The sequence below is a fragment of the Hyposmocoma kahamanoa genome, unplaced genomic scaffold, assembly GCF_003589595.1.
Source record: "Hyposmocoma kahamanoa isolate Upper Pololo Valley unplaced genomic scaffold, ASM358959v1 98972, whole genome shotgun sequence".
Lineage (NCBI taxonomy): Eukaryota > Metazoa > Arthropoda > Insecta > Lepidoptera > Cosmopterigidae > Hyposmocoma > Hyposmocoma kahamanoa.
Genome location: NW_020655740.1, coordinates 1,407,797 through 1,432,319, shown reverse-complemented (window position 1 = coordinate 1,432,319; position 24,523 = coordinate 1,407,797). Strand labels below are relative to the sequence as shown.

General features: G+C 42.7%; 1 protein-coding gene across 3 annotated transcripts in view; it reads right to left on the bottom strand.

Annotated features, from left to right (window-relative positions):
• Window positions 1–24,523, bottom strand: part of LOC113238949 — a 48,490-nt gene that overhangs the window by 5,751 nt on the left and 18,216 nt on the right. For 2 of the 3 annotated variants that reach the window (XM_026475804.1, XM_026475805.1), the window contains exons 3-6: window positions 23,950–24,055; window positions 20,788–20,958; window positions 18,561–20,536; window positions 18,087–18,404 (exon numbers count right to left, since the gene is read on the bottom strand). In XM_026475804.1, the coding sequence (XP_026331589.1) occupies window positions 18,087–18,404; window positions 18,561–20,536; window positions 20,788–20,958; window positions 23,950–24,055 (2,571 nt within the window). Of the gene's footprint in view, window positions 1–15,826; window positions 15,980–18,086; window positions 18,405–18,560; window positions 20,537–20,787; window positions 20,959–23,949; window positions 24,056–24,523 lie in introns of those variants that run through there. The other variant, XM_026475806.1, reaches the window with a different exon arrangement.

Sequence of the window (24,523 nt, the reverse complement as noted above, 5' to 3'; positions counted from 1 at the left end):
TACAGGAGGGGATCGTACCGTCTAGGTAATGCAAACAAATTTGGCTCTGGCACTCGCCGGTCGCTTCCGCGTCACGCTCGCTTCGTAACGGGAGGGAGTCGTACCGTCTAGGTAACGCAAACACACAAAAAACCGGCTCTGGTACTCGCCTCGATTCAGTTATATGTTGTTTATTAAATACTCAAGACCATTGTTTTTAAGTTATATTTCAGATGATAGCAAAAACATAGCATAATGGCATGACGAAAACTACGTAAGTGGACTTGCTGTGCACCAGCAAAGTACAGTCCAGAATTTTGGAGCTGTATGGCTAAATTGTATGACGGTACAATTTTATCTAAGAATAGTAATTTTGTCGAAACGAATTTTCAGCAATCTAACTTATATGGAAAACAGACAGTATAACAAACATGATTAGACCAAACAAATTTCTGCCTAAAGTATACGTATGAATACGTACGTAATAATTATTCTAATAGTAGGTTTTCAGACAAACGATACTTCTGCTGTAAGACATTTCTGTGTTGCAAATTTATACCAAAACCGTCATCACACTAATAAAAAAAAGTCAAACCGTTTTCGGACTAATGAAATTTGGAAAAAACTCGAATTTCAGTTTGTGATAGATTACCTTTTGCTATTTATCGTGTTTGTTTGAATTAATTTACTATGTTATTCTTCTGATCTTAATAATCTTTTCTTCTATAGGTACTTTCTTAGTGGTATTTATTTATAAGAGCTAAAGTTAGGAATTATTAATAATTAATTAAACTATCATATCACTATTACGATATGTTTGTGTCGTCACGTAACTCGAAACAATTGGCAACAAATCGCATAATACAAGGCGTCGCATAATACTACCCCACCAAGATTGAGAAATCGCACCTAACATGAGAACGTACAGAGGTCTGAGTGTAAATTTGTCATAATTTGAAGTAGGTCCATTTTTATTTAGATCTCAATTATATCTTTATAAGGTTTGAATGAAAACCTTAACACAAACGCGATAGTTAAGTTTACATTTTTCAAATTTTACACTAAGGCCCCAGAACTCTGCTTGTACGTCACATGGCTCCCACGTACTAACGGATACCAACACATAAGGCGAGCCGTTCTCCAACCCCATGCAACCGGCAAGGTGTGTCGATGAGACTATTTATTTATATATTTATTTATTTTTGGAAAACCTTCTTCTCTCTTCCTTCTTCTCTGCTTCAAAATAGAAACTTACAGCCTATAGTTCAGATTCCACCTATAGTTTCAGAGGAATTAATCACGAGTATTAAACAAAATAAACAATAAATAGTGTGTGTCAACATGGTCAACATGCACTTACATAAAAAATGCTTATCACACTATCCAAACTCTTGCTAGCTCTAAAAACTAAACACAAACTATTTTGTCTATATATTAGTCCTCGCTACGGGAATTGTAACAGGGTGATAGCATAGCACAGTGTAACCAATTCCTATAGTCAGCCAACGGACACATCTAGACGCAGCCATCATCGTGTGGGGTGTGTGAGAAATAACACACATTCAGGGTTGCGGCATTTACGTTAAATATTTCGTGTGAGTGTTGTAGTGATTTGATAAGTGATAATCTCAGTACAGAGTACTAAAAAACCGACCTCAAAAGTACGTGGAATTACGTCTATTTGCTAAGTTTTATTGAAATATCCCCTAATTCGCCACTATACAGGACTTGACACTGGAGATAATAAAAATCGGTTCTCACTACTCAAAGCATATTGAGAGAAAAACTCCTTGAATTGGAGAAATAGCAAAATCAACCATTAAAGTAATTGCTCCTAAATTAAAGTTAGGCGCTATTTATAAAAATGAATCTTCATGCGTGAACAGCCACCCTTCGAGGTGGATGGTTTTCTTCAAAATGAAATGGGACCACTATGGAAGTACCCCCTTTCCAACAAAAAAGGAATCATGAAAATCGGTTCACAAATACCGGAGTTCTCGCGTAACATACATACAAAAAAAGACCATACAGTCGAATTGAGAACCTCCTCCTTTTTTGAAGTCGGTTAAAAAGTAGTACATACACTAGATGTTTGTGCTATTAGAGAGTGCGTATCATCATCTCGCATAGATAAAAAGTTTAAATTTTATCAGTGTCCGCATACAGAAGAAAGGTTAGTCAAATTATTTTATTTTGTTTGGAGTTTTAAGTAATGAAATTAAATTTGCTTAAATTTTTTAAAAGCAAAATGGCCGACATTTACGACATACGCCAACTAAAATCGAGCTGCTTGCTTTTTTACTCATTATCTATTCGAATGTGGTATTATTTCTTAATACAAGATGGCGTATACGACCTTTTTCAAATAAAATCAATAATTATAGGCGTCGTTTTGGAGTTATTTGAGAGTGTATAATGCGAATATAGCATTAATTTCTAAATCCAAGATGGTGGACAAGAATTTTCAAAAATACATTTTTGGTGGTAATCATTACGAAGACGGCATTTATTTTTAAATCCAAGATGGCGGGCACGATTTTTCGAATAATGGCGAGTTGGGTATCGTTTTCGAGATATTTGAGGGTCATCGTCATCGTCAGCCAACATCAACCCACTGCTGGGCATAGGTCTTTTCTTTATTGCGCCAATATTTTCGATACTGCGCCATTCGCATCCAGTGCGATCCCGCATACTTGACGATATAGTCACACCATATCGGGCTGGTGGTCTGCCCACTGGACTTTTGCGCCTCTTGGTCACCATTCTATGACTCCTTTGGTCCATCATCCGTCTTCTCGTCTAGGCAAACGTCCCGCCCACCTCCACCTTAACCTCGTGATGAGATTACCCGTTTCATCGACCATCGTTTTACGTCGAATTTCGACGTTTGGTCGAACATCCGAGGTCTGCACTCCAATCTCGCATCTGTCCACCACCATCTTGAGACTGAAAGGCCTCACATGCTCTTCCTCACGGAGACCCAAATTAGATGTCCTTCGGACACGGCGTATCTGCATTACCCAGGTTACATTCTGGAGCACAAATTTAAGCAGCGCGCTGGTACCTGCGTTTACGCTCGTGATGACATCTGCTCTAAACGTCTCCGTGACCTTGAAGACCCCGATCTCTCTGTAATGTGGGTTCTGGTAGACACTGGACTGGAACAAATTGTCTACGCCAGTGTGTATCGGTCGCATTCTGGAGACCCGGAGACGACTAGGCTGTTCAACCATCTCTGCAGCTCGGCGGAAACAGTCCAACAACGGTATCCTAAAGCACAACTTGTCTTTTTGGGGGACTTTAATGCCCATCACCAGGAATGGTTGTTCCCATACCAAAAAACCGACCACGCTGGAAGAGAGGCGCGGGCATGTGCTCTATCGCTAGACCTCACCCAGCTGGTGAGTTGCGCTACCAGGGTACCGGACGTTGACGACCACACTGCCAATTGCCTGGATCTTCTGCTGACAACCGATCCAGACCGCTACCAAGTATCGGTCTCATCCCCACTAGGGACATCCGATCACTGTCTGGTGAAATCTGTATCTGTCTACTCCCCGCCCGATCTCAGTACGGGAAGTACTAGGAGGATGTGGCGATACAAGTCAGCAGATTGGGATGCGATGCGGCATTTCTTTGCATCTTATCCCTGGCGGCAGCTGTGCTTCTCTTCTGACGATCCGACGTGCTGCGCGTCTGCCGTCTCTGAGGTGATTATTCGGGCTATGGAATACTTTATTCCGTATTTCGAAGTCTCCTCCAGCGGCAAAGCTCGCCCTTGGTTTAACGCTGAGTGTGCTTCTGCGGAAACGCTAAAGCAATCTGCGTACCAGGCTTGGGCTGATGCTCGAGATCGCAAAGCACCGGAAACCCTCCGTCTGAAGAAAGCCTTTAATAAAGCCGCTAGATCCTGCAAAAAAGCGATACGGAAAGCTCGCTTCGGCCATATTAGTCGTATTGGGGTCAGGTTAGCTTCATACCCATCAGGGAGTAAAGCATTCTGCTAAATCACTCTGCTATTTCACTCGCTAAATCGTTCGAAGCGAATTTCTGCAGGTCATCCCTTCCGCCTTTAATGAGAGATGACGGATCGCTGGCTCATACCGCTGAAGAGAAAGCAAATCTTTTTGTTTCTCTTTTTGCTTCCAACTCCCGTCTTGACGCTACTTTGCAAACACCACCTACACTACCTCGATGTGACTCGGAAATGCCCGAAATCACTATCCGTCAAAAAGAGGTGTTGAAAGCTTTACGCAAATTAGACATCAACAAAGCCAGTGGCCCTGACGGAGTCCCAGCGATTGTCCTGCGGAACTGTGCACCCGAGTTGTCTCCGGTGTTGACTCGCCTGTATCGCCTCTCTATGAGTTCTGGACAAGTCCCGAAATCCTGGAAGCTTGCAAATGTACAGCCTGTACCTAAGAAAGGTAGCCATGCCGACCCATCTAATTATCGACCTGTCGCAATCACCTCCATACTCTGTAAGACTATGGAGCGTGTATTGAACAGCCGTCTCCTTGGATACCTCGAAGATAACGATCTCCTCAGTGATCGACAATATGGTTTCCGCCGTGGACGATCTACTGGGGATCTTCTTGCGTACGCCACACATTTATGGAGCGAGGCTGTCGAGAAACGCGGTGAATCGCTTGCCGTGTCTCTCGACATATCAAAGTACTTGGTCTGGACTTATCATCCAACCTCAACTTTGGGCGATACATCGAGTGCTTGGCAAAAACTGCTGCCAGAAAACTAGGCATACTTTTCAAGGTCAGGCGGTACTTCACACCTGAACAGTTTTTAAATCTGTATAAAGCACAAGTTCGATCCTGTATGGAGTACTGCTGCCACCTTTGGGACGGCTCTGCCCAATACCAGTTAGCTGCCTTGGACTCGGTGGAGCGTAAAGCAAAGAGACTTATTAACAATAATCCTCTTGTGGAGTCGAAGCTCCAAAATCTCGATCATCGCAGAAAAGTAGCCTGCTTGTCGGTTTTCTATCGGATACATTTCGGGGAGTGTGCGCAGGAACTTTTCAATTTGGTTCCGCCCTCAACGTTCCTCCTTCGGTCGACTAGAAGGTCCGGAGCACTCCATTCTTATGTCGTTGATATTCCACCTATTCGCACTAAGCGCTTTGCCTCCTCCTTTCTGATGCGTACGGCAAAGGAATGGAATGCTCTACCGGCATCTGTATTTCCCGAAAAGTACAATTTGGGGCTATTCAAGGCTAGAGTAAATAGGCATTTTTTAGGCAAACGCGTCCCATCGTCGGTCACATCGTCGCTTAACATCAGGTGAGATTGTGGCCAAGCGTGTGTCTATTATATATTTAAAAAAAAAAGTTTCTGTGTAAAGTCTTTGGCTACTAATCGCACGGTAACACACACAGTTTTTACTGTCATACTTTTTTTTAAGAACCCACTTGCATTGCTTAACACTAGCCTTATCTGGAACACTAACAAGCTCCCACGCTTCATTTTCTTCAAAGCTGTTTAGCTCATCAACCATTACTTGCTTCCAGTGCGCTTTCTCTAGCCCTTTTAAAACTGCCAGTGATAGTACACTGGCGTCATCAACCCTATTTGCCATACACATATTAGATATACCGTGCCTCTCAGGTGGGTGCCTAACTCTCACGGTGCTTTACCATGGTGGTTTAACCTTGGAGTTTTGGGCAGAGGCTGCAAAAACACTGCGGTCTATCTGCGGAATAGAACTATAGTAGCAGGATTAAACGGCAAAACACCATATGAAATTTGGGCCAATACCAAGCCAGACTTGAGTCACTTAAGAGATTCGGTAGTACAATAATGGCGCAAGTGGGACAAGAACTCTCTTAAATATATATGTCTCTTAAATGTGTAAACACTAAGAAGCTCCCACGTTGTGCATTGCAAGTGGGTTTTTCAAAAAGTATGATAGTGAAAACTAATTGCGCACACCAATTAGTAGCCAAAGACTTTACAGAGAAACAGGGTGAGGACTATCAAGAGACCTTCTCGCCGGTGATAAAGCATACAACTCTAAGACTTTTATTTACTTTGTCTGTTCAGTTAGGTTTACATACTTCGCTCTTAGCTTTCCTAAACGGCTTTCTTGAGGGGGCTATTTACACGCAGATACAAGATGGTTTTGTTGGTAATGATACTGATGGTAAGGTGCTTAAGCTAAAGCGTGCCATATGTGGATTCAAACAATCCTCAAGGGCATGGTACAGGAGAGTAGGTGACTGCTTAGTTAACAGTGGTTATACTAGATAAAAAATGGGACCATGTTTGTATGTGAAAAGTAGCAATGGTTTGAGAAACATAATTGCTCTGTACATTGATGATTTTTTGTTTTTTTTCAATGATCGACATGAAACAGAGCTGTTAAAGCAGGCGCACTCTTCACAATTTAAATTAAAAGATCTATAACAATGTGAATGATGTAATAACCTTAGATTAGGAATGTCACATTTACCAATTGTTACAAAAGTTTAATATGACTGAGTGTAGGAACGTTTGATTCTAGAAAAAACTAGACCTGCAAATGCAAATCCATATCAGCAGCTCTTTGGCAGTCTTATGTACTTGGCCGTGATGAGCAGGCCTGACATCATGTATCCTTTGTCTTATATTAGTCAGTTGAATAACTCGCATGGTTGTATGCAAAGCGTATTCTTCGAGACGTATATTTAAAAAAGACTAAGAATTATTGTTTCATCCTCAACATTCAGCCATACGACGCCCACTGCTGGGTATAGGTCAAAGAGTATTATTGTTTAAAATATAGTAATGTGGTAAAACAGAAATTGAAGGCTTTGTCGATGCTGACTGGGCACACGATATAAGGGATAGGATGTCTTATACAAGATCTAATTTTATGTTATCTGGAGGTGCGATTTCATGGGAAAGTAAGAAACAAAAATTGGTTGCATTGTCCAGTAGGTACTTAAGCGGAGTACGTGGGCATTTCATATATATATAATTTGTAATTTTAAATGACTAGTGGTATGTATACTGTTACTCTGTATAATGACATCCAAAGTGCTCTGAAGTTGCTAACGAAAATCCTGTTTTTAATAAGAGGTCTAAGCACATTGAAGTTCGTTGTCATTTTTGTGGAGAAAGCGTAGGTGATAAGTTAATTAAAAAAACTTTATACTTACCTATAGCAGATAAGCCAGCAGACCTGCTGACTAAAAGTCTTAAAGTGACTAAGCATTATAGATTTCTGTTTATGTTAGGGCTAGTGCCGAAGTAGTTTAATTTGTAATTGATCTAGGCATTTTCATCATTGTGTGTCATTAATTATAATTACGTGTTTATGCCCTTCTGTATAACTACTCTGTAGAGTTGCCTTTCCGAGCGTATGAAATCCGATTGAGATGCACGAGTCATTGCCTCTGTCTCACTCTTCGGTTAGACTTCAACCCGAGTGGTTTGTTACATTTATAAAATCGGGGCGCCGTAAAGGTCCGTCATTTTGGTTTTAAAAAATATTATCAAATTTAATTTAATTACCTAAAATTCCAAAGTAAACAAATTGGATTGTTATCGGTATGTCAGTGCATGTTCTTGACACACACTGTTTGTTTATTTTGTTTAAAACTCATATTCGATTCCTCTGAAACGATAGGTGGAAACCCGTCATTGGTTGGTTGTATGTTTCTATTTTGAAGCTGTTCGTTTTCGAGGGGTGATCTAAAAGGCAGACAGGTCGGACTGAGGCACACCGATTGTGCCGGTTGTCAAGTCCAATGGTAGCATCGCCGGGTGTGGAGATCATAAAGTTTACCACTAACCGCTGCTGCGGTTCGAATATCTATACGCAGTCCTAAGCGGCAGCGAGCAGTATACAAAATTGGATCTGTCAAACGCTTTTCTACAATGTATGTTGGATAAAGATTCACAGCCGATGACAGCTATTACACTCATATTGGTCTTTTGTGTACCACGGGTGCCCTTCGGTATTAAAGGTATTCCTAAGAACTTTCAGAAAATGATAGAGGAAACATTAAGTGATTTGCCCTCAACAACTGTTTTTGCAGATGACATTTGCATCGCTGATAGGGATAAGGCAACCCATCTGACGAATTTAAGGGCAGTGCTACAAAGGCTCAAAGATAACGGGTTGAGAATAAATTTCAATAAATGTGATTTTTTTAAAGATAATGTAACCTATCTTGGTTACAAATTCGATAAAACCGCACTACATACCGACGATAAAAAAATCCGGCAGCTCCCGCAGCGACTAACATTACGCAGTTGAAAAGTTTTATGAGGCTCGTTAACTTTTATGACAATTTTTGTGTAAATATGATTGACATTTTGAACCCATTGTACAAGTTGCTTAAAAAAATCTAATCCCATTTAGACTAATCTAGACTAATGGACTAAACATTGTACTCGCGCATTCGGTAAAATAAAACAGGTTTCAAGCGCTTCCGCTGGTTTTATCCGTAGACAGTAGCGCCTACGGGCTCGGCGCCGCACTCACCTAGCGCAGCTCCGACGGCAGCGATGGCCCTGTGCTGCGCCGCGCGCAAGCTCAACAGCGCCGAGTCCAACTATTTCCAGTTGGACAAGGAGGCCTTAGCTGTCGTGTTAGGTGTGACGCGTCATCCTCATTATGTCTATGGGAAACATTTTATACTGCGCAGTGACCAACCCTTTGAGTTATATATTCGGTAAACGTAAAGGCTGACTGAGCCTAGGTCGCGTCTGCATCTCGATTTCCTCGGTCTGTTTTGTAATAGTTACTACTTGATAGTTACGCCGCGCATTAGAAATGGATAGAAGCTGAAAAAGTAAAAACCAGTTCCGCGGTCGTCGTTATCGAGCTTCTTCTACTGCAGATGTTTGCACGATTTGGCTTACCAAAAAGGTAGTCAGTGACAATGGGCCATCGTTTTCGTCAGCCGAGTTTTCAGTATATTTGCAGCGCAACGGTATAAGACATACTTTGACAGCTCCTTAAGTATAATATTATTGGCTCCTTTTCACCCGGCAAGTAACGGGGCTGCTGAAAATGCAGTTCGCTCAATAAAGCGCGTATTGAAAAAGGCACAAATGGAAAATGAAAATCCGCTATCAACCGGTTTCTATTTTCATATCGCAATACAGAGCAATGTACGAATAGGTAAGAGCAAGCGGTAGCAATGCTCGGACGACGCTTGCGTGGGCGGTTCGACTTGCTGCGGCCCGACGCGGCTTTTGCGGCTTTTGTGGCGTTTGCTTAGAGACTATTCAGTCTGGTCGAGGCCGAGCCCTGTATCGTACCGTAACGTCGTTACGACACCAGTTGAGCGTATGCAAAAGCGTCACGTCGATCAATTATTATTGACGGCCAACAGAAATGACAATAAATCGCGTTATTCACTTAATAAGGTAAACGTTAGCGAACTTGAAGAACAGAAGGAAGAGGAGTTGTGTGAACCTGAAGCGAACGACGGGGACGAGTTCTTTGATAGAGTAGCGGAGCGCGGGCCGGGTTCGCCACCCACCTCGCCTGAGACGCCCGTCCGGGACCGTAAGAGTCGCGTGCGGCTGCTTTGCGTTGCATCGAAAAACTGCACAATGCTTAATCTAATTCTATTATGCTGTTAGTACCAAGCGTAACTTATGTTGTTAACGATAAATAACTAATATGTACGTTACTGATTTCATATCCCAAGTAAGTTCAATGTATAGATAATAGGTGTTGTGGTATTGTTCTTATTAACAATGACAAGTCTATTTAGATTTAACTGTTTAAAGAGTTAAAAGAAGAAGAGAGAAAGAGAAGAGAGAAGAAGAAGAGAAAGATAATAAACGGACCGCCGTGTTTCATTCACGTGCTACCCCTCATACACGTATTTAAGAGTTCCCAAAAGAAAGCATGTCATTGATATGAAGAAGGAAAAGTGTAGTTGATAAGACGGAATCCACAGTTACAAACCGCAGCCGTCAGAAACGACACGAGTTCTCCGCTCATGAAGGAAACCGGCAATCCAGGTACATAATTGCTTGGAGCTTGGAGAGAAGAGCAATGTGCCAGACCCGATCAAATGCTTTGACCATGTCAAGGCTAATAGCCAAGGACTTGCCCCGTTAAATAAGCAATGCGAACTAGCCGTGGAAGACAGAAATTTATGCAACACAAAATTGTGCTGCACTAATTCGCAAGACCCAACACAATCCTATATCTGATAAGAAAAATATCGAAAGCATTAAGGAAAATAAATTCATCAAATTTAAATTTGCATAAAGAATATTCGAAGATGGCCGACCAAGTGAAAGATCTTGATTTGGATCTGAAGATTGGATGAGAAACAAACAACTCGAAGACTTTTCAGCTGCAACTAATGAACTTTTGAAACTTGAGTATAGAGAACATACTCAAGTCCTACAGGATGAGCTTGGTGAAACATAAAAAGAAGTTGAGATAAAGCAGACTTCATTCCCACTAATAGGCAGTGGGGATGAGGTCTGGTTTAACTCTATTGTCAACTCAACCAGCACGTGTGTCCACAGATATGTGTGTCGCATGCCAGTGTTGCTGCTGGGAAACAAAACTGCTCCACTACAACGTTGAAGTTCAACACATTCAACAGACAACCAAGACTATCAGACTTTCTACCAGACCATCCAGAAGAACGGTACTGTTTTTCTGATAAAATATTATAGTACACGACTAGGCCACCACTATAACCATATAAAGCAAAGAGTACTCAACTATTACCAGCCAGGAGATACTTTTAGTCAAATTATTACATTATTAAGCGGTTACAACTTTGATAAATACAAAACAGTGCTTTTTTTACTAGGTGATAGTAATAACATTAGTAAAAAAGAAATAAATAGTAGTATTGACGTGTTTTCGGAAAATATATTAGAAGTGTGAGTGTAAATTCCTGCTAAGTGCATTTGCTTCAATCTAGGCACTACTCGTAATATAAATTCACATTTTTACAGTTTCACATGCCGTCTTAATGCCATTATTTTTTGTTTTGACATCAATAAATTTGTAAAGAATTTCAAACATAATTGTAAGTCAATGCATTTTGAGAATAGTTTATATTTACTCATAGGGTATCTGTGACATATTGCTAGTTTGCTAACTTTTAATATTAAGGACGCTGTTATAGGAGATATAACACAGTCCCACGACAATGCTCCTGGTGTATGAAGCATATATATATAGTAAACAGGACAACAGAGAAGTCTAATCGTTTCCCTGTAGTACATCAAAACATTCAGGTTTTTCTGGCAAAACATTCGAAATAAGCGTTTTTTACACGATATTTCCATTTACCTGTTTTGTGTAACATAATACTGGTGAAAAGACTACGAAGCAAATAACAACGTACAAAAGTATGTAGTCAGTTCGTTTATAAGAAAGAACTTAAGTATAGGCGGATCAGTGATTATTAACTAGGCGTAAATTAAAATTTTAAAAGCGTAAGGATATCACAGATCTTTCTATTGAACGGACTATTGAGATCTCATATGTGGAATTGGATCAATTTGTCGTCTTATGTATATACAAGCCCTGTGCTAATTTATCCTATTGTGAATTAATCATGAAAGATAGTTTAAGGCAGATTTTTCCAACGATAAAAGCCGTAGTAATAGGTAGATATTTCAATGTAAACCTGTTGGAAAACTGTTCTAGTTCTGTAAGACTCATTAATTTATTTAAAAGTTTTATCTTTTCTTAGAACCAACTCGCGTTCCTGCCTCTTCTTTTATTTGTATTGATAACATTTTTTGTAAGACAGACGCAGTATCTATATCAATAACAGTGGCCAATTAGCTTCTTTTAATTACATAAGGAGCAAGAAGGGAGATCAATTTCTGATGTTTTTAAATAATATCTGCAATATTTTAAGGTCGCTGTCCCGTGTACCGGAGATCCCAAATATTTTATACAGCACGACATTTAGTTACATTAAAAATTAATTTGACTATGTATTTAAATCAAAAACTTTAACTCTCCGTCGGGAGACCAAATTCAATGACTGGGCAACAGTAGGCATTCATAAAGAGTAGGTGTCGTTTGTATAAGCTATATGCTATGAAAACTTATAGGTAATACCAATTCCAATTTTATGTAATATGTTAGACATTGTTCAAAAACATTTCAAAAGCTAAGCCAAGGTTAATTTTCACAGCGATAAAATTAGATAATTTAAAAATAAATCCAAAACTACTTGATGCATAATACCTCAATAAAAAGTCAGGCAGAGTTAAGCAACATGTTCAAGACATAATTCTAGAATTAACCGGCAAGTTATAAAATCTAAAGATGAGCTTTCGAATCATTTTTTCAAATATCATTGTGAATCAGAATCATTAAATTCCTCCCCTTCTCTTGCTATTGATCTCTTAAAAAATAATGTTGGCAGTGTATTTAACTTTCTACTGTAAGTGCAATTGTGTAGTAACTGCAATTCACAAGAGTATTTATTTACAAGTGAGCTCACAGCTATCAGACGCTCAGCATGGGTTTCGACCGGGAAGGAGTACCACCAGTAATCTTCTATGTCACATGGCTCATCTGATACCAACGGTGGATAGTGGGGGACAAACCGATGCTGCTTACTTTGATTTCAGGAAAGCATTCGACTTAGTCGATAATGACATGATGCTTAGGAAGTTAGCTAGTGTTGGTTTCACCCCACATTCACTTCGGTTTTTTTGCCAGCTACTTGAGGGATAGGCGACAATATGTGGAGTATGCGGGACACGTGTCAGATCCTTATTTCACCAGATCAGGAGTGAGTCAGGGTAGTAACCTTGGACCTTTGGGGTTCCTACTTGTGGTAAACGACTTGCCAGAAGTAGTGAAAGACGCTCACTGTTTGATGTTTGCCGATGACCTCAAATTATCTCTTGCAGTAAAAAGTGGTGATGACTGTGTCAGGTTACAGAGGGACATTGACAGGGTGGTGAGCTGGAGCAAGGAAAATCTCCTGCAGTTCAATATTTTGAAGTGTGTTACGATCACTTTTTCTCGTGCACATAATCCTATCGTGTTCAACTACCACATTGATAAAGCACCTATGGTGCGAGTCACAGAAGTACGGGACTTGGGGGTCAGTTTTAACACCAGCTTGACTTTTCGTGATCACATCACACGTTGCTGCAGAAAAGCTTTTAGAAATTTAGGTTTCATGCTTCGTACGGTTCGAGGGTTCACGAACGTGAAAGCCATCATTGCTCTCTATAATGCGCTGGTAAGAAGCCAGCTAGAATGTAACGCAGTCATCTGGTCTCCACATGAAGCTAAATATAGTCTCATGCTAGAGAGAGTACAAAATAAATTTATTAGATATTTATATAGCAGGTATTATGGTGTCTATCCATTTTATCCGTTAATGTATCCTACCTTATTTATATTAGGTATGGTGGGATACAACGAGTTGAGGGTTAGGAGGGATTTGACAATGACTTCGTATTTATTTCAAATACTGAGGGGGAAATTACATAACATTATTATTTTAGGGCAGCTGAGCCTGTGTGTTTCCGACAGATACGTGTGGCGTCGAAGGCGACCACGTCTGCTGGTGGAGCCGCGCGGTCGGACCAACCTGCTGGGGGAGGCGCCGCTGACGCGTGCACTTCGCACTCTTAACCTGATTGCTGAGGAGACGGACCTATTTTGGTGTACTCTGGGTGAATTCACAAGGAAGGCATTATTTATAATAAGTTATAAGTGATAGTTTTGTTTTTTAAGTTAGGATAAGCGCATTTATCGCATTGGGTATTGTACCTGTAAAGATAAATGTAAGGTGAAGAATAAATAAATAAATAAATAAATAAACTTTCATTATGTTAATCCACAAGACATCGTCAAAGCTTTTAAATCTACACATGTAAATAAAATTTAAGATGTCTGGGGCATATCGAGTAAAGTAATAGAATCAGTAATTAATCTAATTTCCCCACACTTAGTTGTTGCATTTAATAGACGCGGTGACGAAGGTATTTTTCCCCGTATTTTTTTTAAGCGGTAGGAAAATTGATCCCTGTAACTATAGGCCCAATTCTATTGTGCCAGCTTTAAGTAAAATATTCGAAATGATTATGCTGACTCAACTGCTGTCCTACTTCAGTAGGAATCATATTTTTCAAGGTGAACAATATGGGTTTACTAGCGGCAGATCGACTAGCGATGCGGGGTAGCGCTACTAAACAAATATTTAATGCTTGGGAAAACAACGACTGAGACGCTAATGGGGTTTACTGTGACCAAAGGTGAAGAAGGTTGATTATGTGGACCATTATTACTCTTCTTAGGAAGCTGAAATATTACGGAGTCAAAGGCAAGTCATTGGAACTTGTCTCATCAGTCTCAGTGGTAGAATTCAGAAAGTAGACTAGATGGAGTGACTTCTTTGGGTTCTCCGATAAAAAAGGGTGTTCCACATGGCTCAATATTTGGACCTTTCTTATTTCTCATTTATATTAGTGATCTGCCATTCTTTGTTAAGGACCTTAGCGAAATAGTATTGTTTGCTGATACATCCTTAATTTTTGAAACAGGCAGACATGACGTTAACTATGACCGTATTAACGCTACCCTCTCAAAGGTAGTTCATTGCTTTAATACTAACAATTTATTGCTTAATACCAAGAAAACAAAGTGTGCCAAATTTCAATTAAAGTAAATGTACCAGTTTTTGACACGTCTGCATTTTTTTTTAAACAGATATTTATATGCACAACTACAAAACCGTGTTAAATGTACTAGTAATGGTACATATGAATTCCGTTTAGAAGCTTTCTTCGTTTCACTCTATATTTTTTCAACAAAGCGATTGTTTTTGCGAACAGGTGATTCGAGTTGAATGTGTGTTTTGTGTGAATTTTGAGTAGTTTAAGAGCATTTATTAGTCTGAAATTTGTTAATTATAGGGTAGTGTTTATTAAAACTATTATATACTGTACAAACAATTTTTTTGTGTGTATTTATTGATATACATATAAGGTTTATATTTAATTTTACTGTCATGTCAAACACTGGTACAAAATTTCCATGTTTAAGAAACTGACACCCATGTCAAGCACTCGTACAAATGAATATTTTTTAAGACTTCATTTCGACTTACATTTGGTAAGAACGGAACGTAGGTTTGTATTACTCTGTTAGTGGCAAGTTTCTATGGGTCGTTTGAGTAGTGTTTGACATGGGTGGCAAGGACAGTAAAACATTACTATGGGGACCCGATGCTTGACAGTCGTACGTTGAGGTGGGAAACTCTAGGACGTAACTAGCATCAATTTTGGTTGTGTAGTAGTTAACTAGTATCAGGTATTGTACAATGAGAAAATGCCACCACATTATTCGGAAGACGACTGATGAAATGTCTCGAGCAATTCCTATCGCTGCTAGATGAAAACATTTTTTAATGTTATTTAAAACTGAAAAAAATATGTTTTGATCGTGTGACATTGTTCTTTTATTAATTTATTATTATAAAGTAATCAATCCAGTCAAATAATCTATGAAATCTTATATAACATCCTGTCAAATACTGGTACTCTGATCTTACTTTGTCATAGTCAACTATTGGGCCAGCAGTCTGTCATTTGTTATTTTTTTCAATTTTTTTTTGTTTGTCATCACAATTTTAGAGGTTGCGAAATCTGGAATGTTTTAATAATGCTATGCTATCATTATTTAAAATTTCATAGTTTGTAGAAGATAAATGGCAAACCGTTTAATATGTTTACATTCCTAGGCAGTCAGTATAAGTGATAATTAAGTACTTTTTGAGCAAAACACGAGCTATTTCGTCTAAAAGCGTCAACCACTGGAATATTTGCCTTTTACCTAAAGGAACATCGACTAGTCCAAATATAGAATTATAATATTGAGAAAAGTCAAACATTGTCTAATAAAGCAGTCTTCTTGGAAGTGTAGATAGTAAACTTCAATGGTTTCCGCATATAATCTTCCCTGGTCAGCAGATTAAGCTCCTCTGCATACGCAGTCCGCAGAAGACGTGAGCTACCCGATGTTCATACTGCTAGAATAGTTTACTTAGTTACTTCCATAGTCCAATGTCCTACGGAATTGTCATGTGGGTTAAAACGGCATATGTACAAATCATATTTGTGTTGCAAAAATGAGCGATTCTGTGTATCGTTTAGGTTTCTTGTTCTCTCAGAAAAAGGTATAAGGAAACTGGTGCCATGATTGTGGCATCACAGTACATTTACTTACTCATATCTTTTGTATACCCGTAAAAATATACATAATTTCATTAAGAAAGAATATATCCATAATATTAACCTTAGAATTAAGTCCAAGCTCATGGTACCACGGTTCCTTTTAACCAGATATATGTGTTTTATGGGGAACTGTATACGTTTTTACATAAGATTCCGGAGCATATATTAAAATTATCATTTCCTAAGTTTAAAACTTACATTAAAAGTGTTTTAATTGAAAAGTCATATTAGAAAATTGAAGAGTATGTGTTAGATAAGTATGCATGGTAAGACTGTGGTACACCTAACTTCTTCTTTCGATGAAAAAAAAAATGAAAATGACACGTTCAACTACGCGATTTGTCGTACATTATTTATGTAATTTATATGCGTTCGTATAGGTATTTTATTCTTATTATTGTTGACATTAAATTGACAACGATAACTAATTTTATTTTTGATGTATGAATGAATAAATCTGATTTGTTATAGTTCAACTGTTCTTTCATCTACCATTTTCCCCGCTATAGTGAGGTCTGCCTGCGTAGCTCATTTCCAATACGTATAGTCTGTTACGTCTGTCCACTGAACTATGGTACCGACGCTCTTTGACAAAATCAATCAACATGTTCTTGTCTGTAGATTGGAGTCGTTGGAGGAATCGAAATTGTTCTTACGTCCCATTCCTTTTCTTTAGACAAGTGGTGTTTAACGTTGGCGTTACCGTTCACAGACCATGAATTGAGTGGAGCACCCAGTCGGGGGACTCTATGTAATTTACTATTTCTTCTAAAAAAAAAAGAATAAAAACGAAAAGAGAACTTTGATAACCACGAGCTCGTAGTTTGTTTTCAGTCGCAAACTTAAGCGTACCAGTGGATTACTGCCAAAAACATGAAGCTCTGACGTTAATATCCAAATCAATGACTTTGATTGATTGCGCTACCCTCGAAGGTGGTGACTGAAAATCAGTGCTTTGCTTTTGGGCAAATTTTGTGCTGAGGCACGACCTGTTTAGCTCGCTGCAGCACTCATATACTGTTGATCGTTATGTTACTATTTTGTTTTTGTGTAGGTATTTTTTTTAATTTCATTTCTTGTCGTTTGTTTTTATTTTATTTTCTTTAATTTTGTTTTGTGTTTAATCCATTTACTGTATTATATTACTGCGTGTGTGATGCAAGACAATAAACGTTTTATCTATCTGTATAGGTATCTATCTCTGAATGTGTTCGCAGGTATCCAAATGCAGGTATCCTACTAAAAAATGCATGTGAAAAAGAAAACAATTGAAATCTAAGCGGGTGTCAACTTCAATTAAAGTTCCTCGAAAGTACAGAACTACTTGTTAAAGGATACTGATAATGTGCGAATTACAATTCTTAAAAAAATCTAATAAATCGTGTAAAAGCCTACTGCTGTAAAAATCTTTATCTATGCGTAACCGATTCGCAGCGGGTAAGCGCTGGAATGACCTGCTGTGTGTGCTGAAATTGGTCGGCGGTAAAATCCCCTAGCAACACCAAATAAATAAAATTTTAGAAACTTCTTGAATACATTTTTTAAATTTTTATACATTTTACATATAGTGCGACACGGACAGCCTCGATTAATTGCCTGGTGTTTAGTATACAGTCCTTTTGCTGGTCTGACGCAGCGATAGGTGAATGGATAGCCATAGGTGAATACGGCAGAGCTGAATCTTCATTCTTTTTGTCCACATTGCTGTTCTTTTATTTTAATTGTTTGCTTACATTCGTTTATGTGTTTTGTGAATAGATAATTGTTTCTTACGCTACAAAATCTTTAACTTTATTCTACTGCACCTATTCTTGGACGAGTACCCTCTTAGTGTTCGTCTAGTGAACGGAACGGACAGTTCGAGTGCGGGCGAGCGGCTTCCTGCGGCTTCGACCTACGTACCTGAGTCGATGGACTGGTGCGCGTGAGCGTGGGCATGCGGAGGGCGAGGGCGGCGGTCGCGCGGCGGCGGACGGCGGGGCGCGCGCCGCTCGTCGGCGGACTCGCCGTCGCTAGAGGCGGGCACGTGCGTGTGCGTGAGATCCGCGACTTCGTCCGCGTCGCTCCGCCCGGCCGACGTCGATCGGAAACGACGTCCGTCCGACTTCGCGGCCTCCGAGTCGTCCTCGACCACCGTGGCGCACTGCACGCCGACGGATCGCCGCCCGCTAACCGCCGCCGCGCTCGCCTCGACGCTCTCGGCGATCGGGTTTGCGCCGCCTTCGACGAAAACGAAACGACCGTTCAGAAATGAAAAGTTTATTCCAGAAACGGTCAGACCGCGTATCGCTCTGTTAAGGCGCATCGACTACTCTACGGGGACCGAAGTCGCGGTGCGACGCGAAAGCGAAAAAGCGGCGCGGACGAACGCGGTACCTGACGGTGCGCTCGGTTCGGCGGCCGTCGAGAGCCGCCGCGGCGAACGAGGGTCGGGAGGAGCTCCCGACGAAGGACGCGACGACTCCGAGCCGAGTCCGCCGCGCTCCTCCGGAATCGCGTCGAACACGCGCTCGAATCGGAGCGAATCTGTGCGCAGTCGCCCGTCGCAGCTCGGCACTGAGGCGCGGCGCGCGGCGTGCGCTGCCGTCGCCGCGGCCGGAGCCGGCGGAGGTGCCGTCGCCGTCGAAGGTGGGGCCGCTCGGACGGCGCCGGCACGCCCGGGGCGGCGCGACTCGTCCGGAACGGGGACGGGTATCCGCGACCTTCTGCATTTCACGCCAGAACCGCACTCGTCCGAAGTGACGTCAGACGAACTGCGCGATACGTTCGCGTACTCGACTATTTCCAATATTTCTATACACTTTTCACCGTCGTGAATCTCCGACTTGCGATACGATCTGCGCGGCGCGCGATCGCGCCGCGGGGCCGGTGCAGGTTCAGGGGCGAGAGCGAGGCGCCGCTCCGTTCGCTGTCGACTCGCGTCGACGGGGGCGCGGGTCTCTTCCCGCAACCGGCGACCGATGCGCGCGCACCGGTATTCTTCGCGAGCGATTCTACTAATGGCATCATCGACGAGAGAGTCGACCAGTGCCGCGCAAGTCCGCTCCACCGCAGCGCCGCGATTGCGGTCGGAGCGCGAGCCACCCGTGCGTCCGCGCCGCGCTACTTCGGCGCGTCTCTCTCGTCGTCGATGCCGACGCTGGAGACGCTTCTTTATCCTCTCCGGCATGCGATCGGCGACCACCAGATTATCCTTTGCACAATCACACTCGTCGTCCTCGAGTCGAATAAAAAAAGATTCGCTTCTATCGCCCCTGGAAGTATTATTTTCCCCGGGTCGATTCGAAACAGTCGAATCGATCCCGAGGGGAAAACGCGGCGAAGAAGGGTCATCTAAACTATCGACGAGACTGGTGCAGGGCGATCCGGCACTGGCACCCGTAGCGGGGTTTGCCTCCGCGGACTGAGGAGGAGGAAACTGTAGATCGCGGTCGTCGGTCCCGCGGCGCCGATCCTCGATCGGCTCGCCCCCTTCGAATAGACTCTGTACTCGTCGCGAGGTCGCACTCGCGTCTCGCTCGCATAATTCTTCGTTTCCGAATATTATTTGGTGGTTAGAAGTCGGGCTCAAATGGACGACCGTGTTCACTCCCGCATTCTGTAACTTTACTTTTATTTCTTTTTCGATAACACTCATGCGACCTTCGGTCGTAGCCGCGATCGTTTCCAGTCGATCCGTAAGAGAGTTCAAGCTTTCTACTAAGATATCGGCCACGTATTCGTCGATGTTCCTTTCCATTATTGACGGTTTAAAAGTGCGCAAGGCCGACGGCGGGGTCGCGCGAACCGCTCGTCGATCTGGTGAGTCGCTGCCGTGGGAAGTCTCGGACACGGCTATTTCCAGCAGATCGTAGGGCGCGTGAGGCCTTGCGGGGAAATCGTCAGTCGGTGGGTCCGGGCTGCGTCTACTTCCGGAAGTGTCGCCGATTGTGGAAGTCTCCCGAAAACGAGGTTCGCCGGCGAGATCGTAAGTTTCCATTATTGGGCGATCGGGTTCTAGGTCGACCGTGTCTCCATCTCCGGAAGGCACGGTCGAACTCGTGCGCGCATATGATTCTGTGTATGGTAGTGGTGAACGGCGCCGTCGTTCCGATGGCCGCGGGAGTCTCACGGCTTCGAGATCAGTGTGCGAGCCGTCGAGCGAACGACTGCCGCAACAGCAGGGAGGGGAGGGCGCAGCGCCCGCGCCGTTGGGGTTCCGGCCCCACATGCGCCGCAACAGCGCACAACGCCGCACCGACTCACGCGCGCCCACGGACCGTTCGTTGGCGCCGCGAGACGGGCTGCTGCCCGGCGAGCGACCGCTGGTCGACGCGCGCTCCGGCTCCGACCACTGTCTCGCTAAGCGGCATCTGGAACACAGGGAGAGAGTGACAAACTATCATTTCAAACATTAAGTCCCACTACTACTACAAACTATAACAACCCACTACAACCCGCGGAGGCGTAGAGTTCCCTACGTAAAATAGGGAAAAAAAATCCACAGCGAGCTTCAACGCTAGGAGAACAAACGAGACTCTAGTAGTGATAATCCAAATGAAAGGTGAAGACGACGCACCGGGCCTCGGCCTGGAAACGCTGCAGGGAGCGAAGTGAACCTCACCTTCTCATTACGGTCTCCGGCACGGAGTATCGGCGACGCAGCAAGCCCGGCGAAGCGGCCACGCGCGACGAAAGTTCTGCGGGGGCGGCTCGGCGCAACATGGCGCCGGCACTCCACCGCTCTTCTCCCTCGCTGCCGATGGCGCTCGAAGTCGACCCACGAACCTCGAAGCTGTGAACGACGATGTTCAGAGTGATCAGATATAATCGACAGAAAGAATTTCTACAGAACCCTTACATACATATTTTTCATCGAGTATCACTCTCTGTGAGGTGTACTAAAACTCGTAAAAAATCCCCAAAATCAATTGCTTCAATAAAACAACGACGCAATCGCATTGCACGTAATGTTGTTACTTCGTACGGCTACCTCTAAAATATAGTAATGAAAGACACCAACATTATATATTATACAAAACCGAAGAACATCCACTTTCAGAATTATAAAACGTGACCACTACTACTAGTCGGAGAGTACTCCACATGAGCGGTTTCTATGCACCGAGCAGTAGTCGAGGCTAATTAGGATAGCATTCGTGATGCGGAACACTCGAGCGCAGGCGCGATGCATTTTTGCATATTTTTCCTAGCCGCGCTCCGTTTGCGCTCGCATAGCATCCGCGACGCGCTTCACTGACTATTACAAACGGCGTTCGTTGATAAACTCTTGAGAGGATCTTTCACGCGAAGCGTTGATGGACAAACATATTCTAATGAGGGTGGGTTAAGTACAACACACATAAACAGCGCATAGTTCATTTATTGCACAGCGCACAGCAGAACTTAGCACACAGCACACCGCTTCACAATTTAGCACAGCTTGGACACAGGCGCGGCCATTTTTTTCCAGAACCATAACACGTGGAGTCGCAACACTGCATCGAAACATTGTCTATAGTGACGTAAACACATCACTATTTTAATTATTTAGTCATACTTCGTTGGCTAAATTCGTATAAAACTCGCAGCCCCAACAAAATTAAAAACAGAATTACTAGAAATAAAATTAGATATATGACAATCTATGATGATATACCTTTATTTTATAAATAAAAGAAGGTCTACAAATTATACATATGTTGCATTAATCGCCCGATACTACGCTTGAAGAGTGCAAAAGGGATTTTGTCCAAAAACGCAGTTAGGTACCTATGACGTTTTAAAATTGAGCCGAGTTGAATTTCTCTGGTTTACTTAAAGGTTATACAAATCCTTTCAATCGTCGATAGTCCTTGACCGCGGAACGCAGGCACAAACACAGACGTGCTGCCCTACACATTGCAGATACGGACAAAAATAGCGACGCAGTCACTCAGACTCGTGGTAAACCCGACCGCGACCGAGACCGCGACCACGTTAGGCGCGTGCAGGAGCAATGCAATCATCTTGCATTGCACGCGAGATAATCTTACCAAATTTACACAATGACTCACATAACGACATAGTGTACGTCCGGTCATGTGTTATAGGTACGTGTAAAGGGAAATGACAATCAAACTGCATAAACACACTTTCGGTTATGTGAAAAGGCGGAGCGCAGCAACGCGACGGCGCGCGGCGGACGACATGTTTATATTTAGGAAGATTCAGCGCAGCGGCGCGTCGTCGCCACCACCAGACGACTGACGCCGGCAATATCGACAGATCAACAGAGAACGTAGGTAGGTACTTACCATCGAATTATTTGATATAATTAGTCATATATGCAAATACGTAGTTTTCGAACTCTTCGGATGATGTTAGTTGTTCTGTTCAGAACGTCTACACTCAAGTTCAAATTTTTTACACGGAGAACATTATGAAGTTCACAGCGTTTTAATCGCTTAACTATGGTGTGTGCGTAGGTACGCATATACGTATGCTACACGACGCGTCTCGGTGTAAGTAAATTGCGTTCAGTTATCATGGGCACAAGGAATTGCTGTGCGTGGACAGGTATTATTTCGCCTCGAACGCATGTTATACCTGCTGTTGTCTACTTCCTAATGTCAATAAGTGAAAAGATCTTACCAGCAAAAAGCACGAGGAGCCGCGCGGCGATCGCACTGACTCACCACAACAAGTGAGATGCGCGAGAGCGCTCGCGAGCGCCGGAACAGACGGCGGCTGCGCAAATACGCGGTCCCTGTCCTCCCTCCCGCCCGCACCGACAACACTCGCGCCCCGCTCATCCTCTGACTCTACTTTACACATGCCTCAACAAGCACACTCACAGTTTTTCAGATAGTTTCTCATCGCTGGATAGCAGTATTGCAATACACACAATTACGAGCAGAAAGATTAAATTCACCCGGGAGCATACGGCGAGGCTGCATTTGCAACATTAGCGAGGCAGTGCGTTAAGCGCAAAAGCTTCAATGTATACGTGTGCAACTTACACCATAAATATTGTAGCGTAAGTATACTATAGTGATATTAAAACTAATAAAAAAGTTACCAAATGAGCACGAGTTAAATTTAGCACTATCTTAAAATACTCCGGATAATTTTATCACTTTCATGTTAAAATACGATAGTAAGAAATTTATTGAGTGGCGCTGGCGAATGGTATGTTAACAAGACAAGCAATATGAAACTCAAAAACAATATAATTAGGTCTCCGTCGTTAATTAGCTGGCGGCGGCGGGCAGCGTGCAGTCGGCGTGCGAACGTTAGCTGTCGGCCCCGTCAGTGGTCACACGATAGTGCAATCGGTCCAACCCTTCCGCCACTCTACCGAACTTCCGCTTCTTGTTTGGGTACGAGCAGTTGCACCCGCTCTCCTGCCACTTGGCTCCCATACTTAAAAACCCCTGGGTCTTTCTGTCTGAGCTGCCAAGATATGCTGGTGCTCGTGGAAGGATATCTCCTAGAACCTATACTAGGGTACCTATTCTGATATCCCTACCGAACATCAGTCCATATGCACTGAGACCTGACCGACTGGGCGTCCGTCTTAGTTGAAGTTGAGCCTTTATAAAGTATAGTTTACGATTGTGTCTTAAACTAAAGACTAGTAATAATTATGAAACATAAAAAGGCATATCTACTCCTCTTTTGCTCGCTTCTAGTTTTGTTCAAATTAGCCTGCAAGGAGCGCATCAACGCTGCTCATTCGTCTAGGTATATGCCTTTGGTAAACAGGCAAGCAGCAGACAAAACATAACAATGATTGTCGTCTCACCGGGTAATGGTGTGCGGCGGTGGCGTCCAGCCAGCGCGCAGCGCGCCCAGTGTCGCCAGCAGCGATCCCGCGCGGACTCCGGCTCCTCCCGCGCCTCCTGTGGCACCTGCGCGCAAAGCGAATGTCAATTTTGAAACGCAAGTCGGCTATTCTCAGCTCCGGCAAATTAAACCAGGGTTTGCATTAAAACATCAGGCACGACTATCGGACAACATTGTTCCTCTGCCTCTTCTAATCAGTGCTAAAGTTACTCATTCCAGTTCAGTTGAAACATGAAAAAATCAGAAATGTAGTCAGATATGGAAGGGTGGGTTATATTAAGTACCTAAACTGGAGCGTGGCGAGTCGAGACCATGTCGAGACCGACGGGTTCCCGGTGCACTCTGTGATGCGACGTGTGTCGCCGCCGCCGCCGTGCCTACTTGAATTACCTACCTGCTCCTATTATTCGTATTATATAATAACATACAATGTAAACTGTAGCAGTGCTTGCAGCACGTGAGACTGTGGCCAAGCGTGCGTCGGTTTTTATAAAAATAAAATAATAGCGTGTATCTGAAAAGATTCGGGTCAT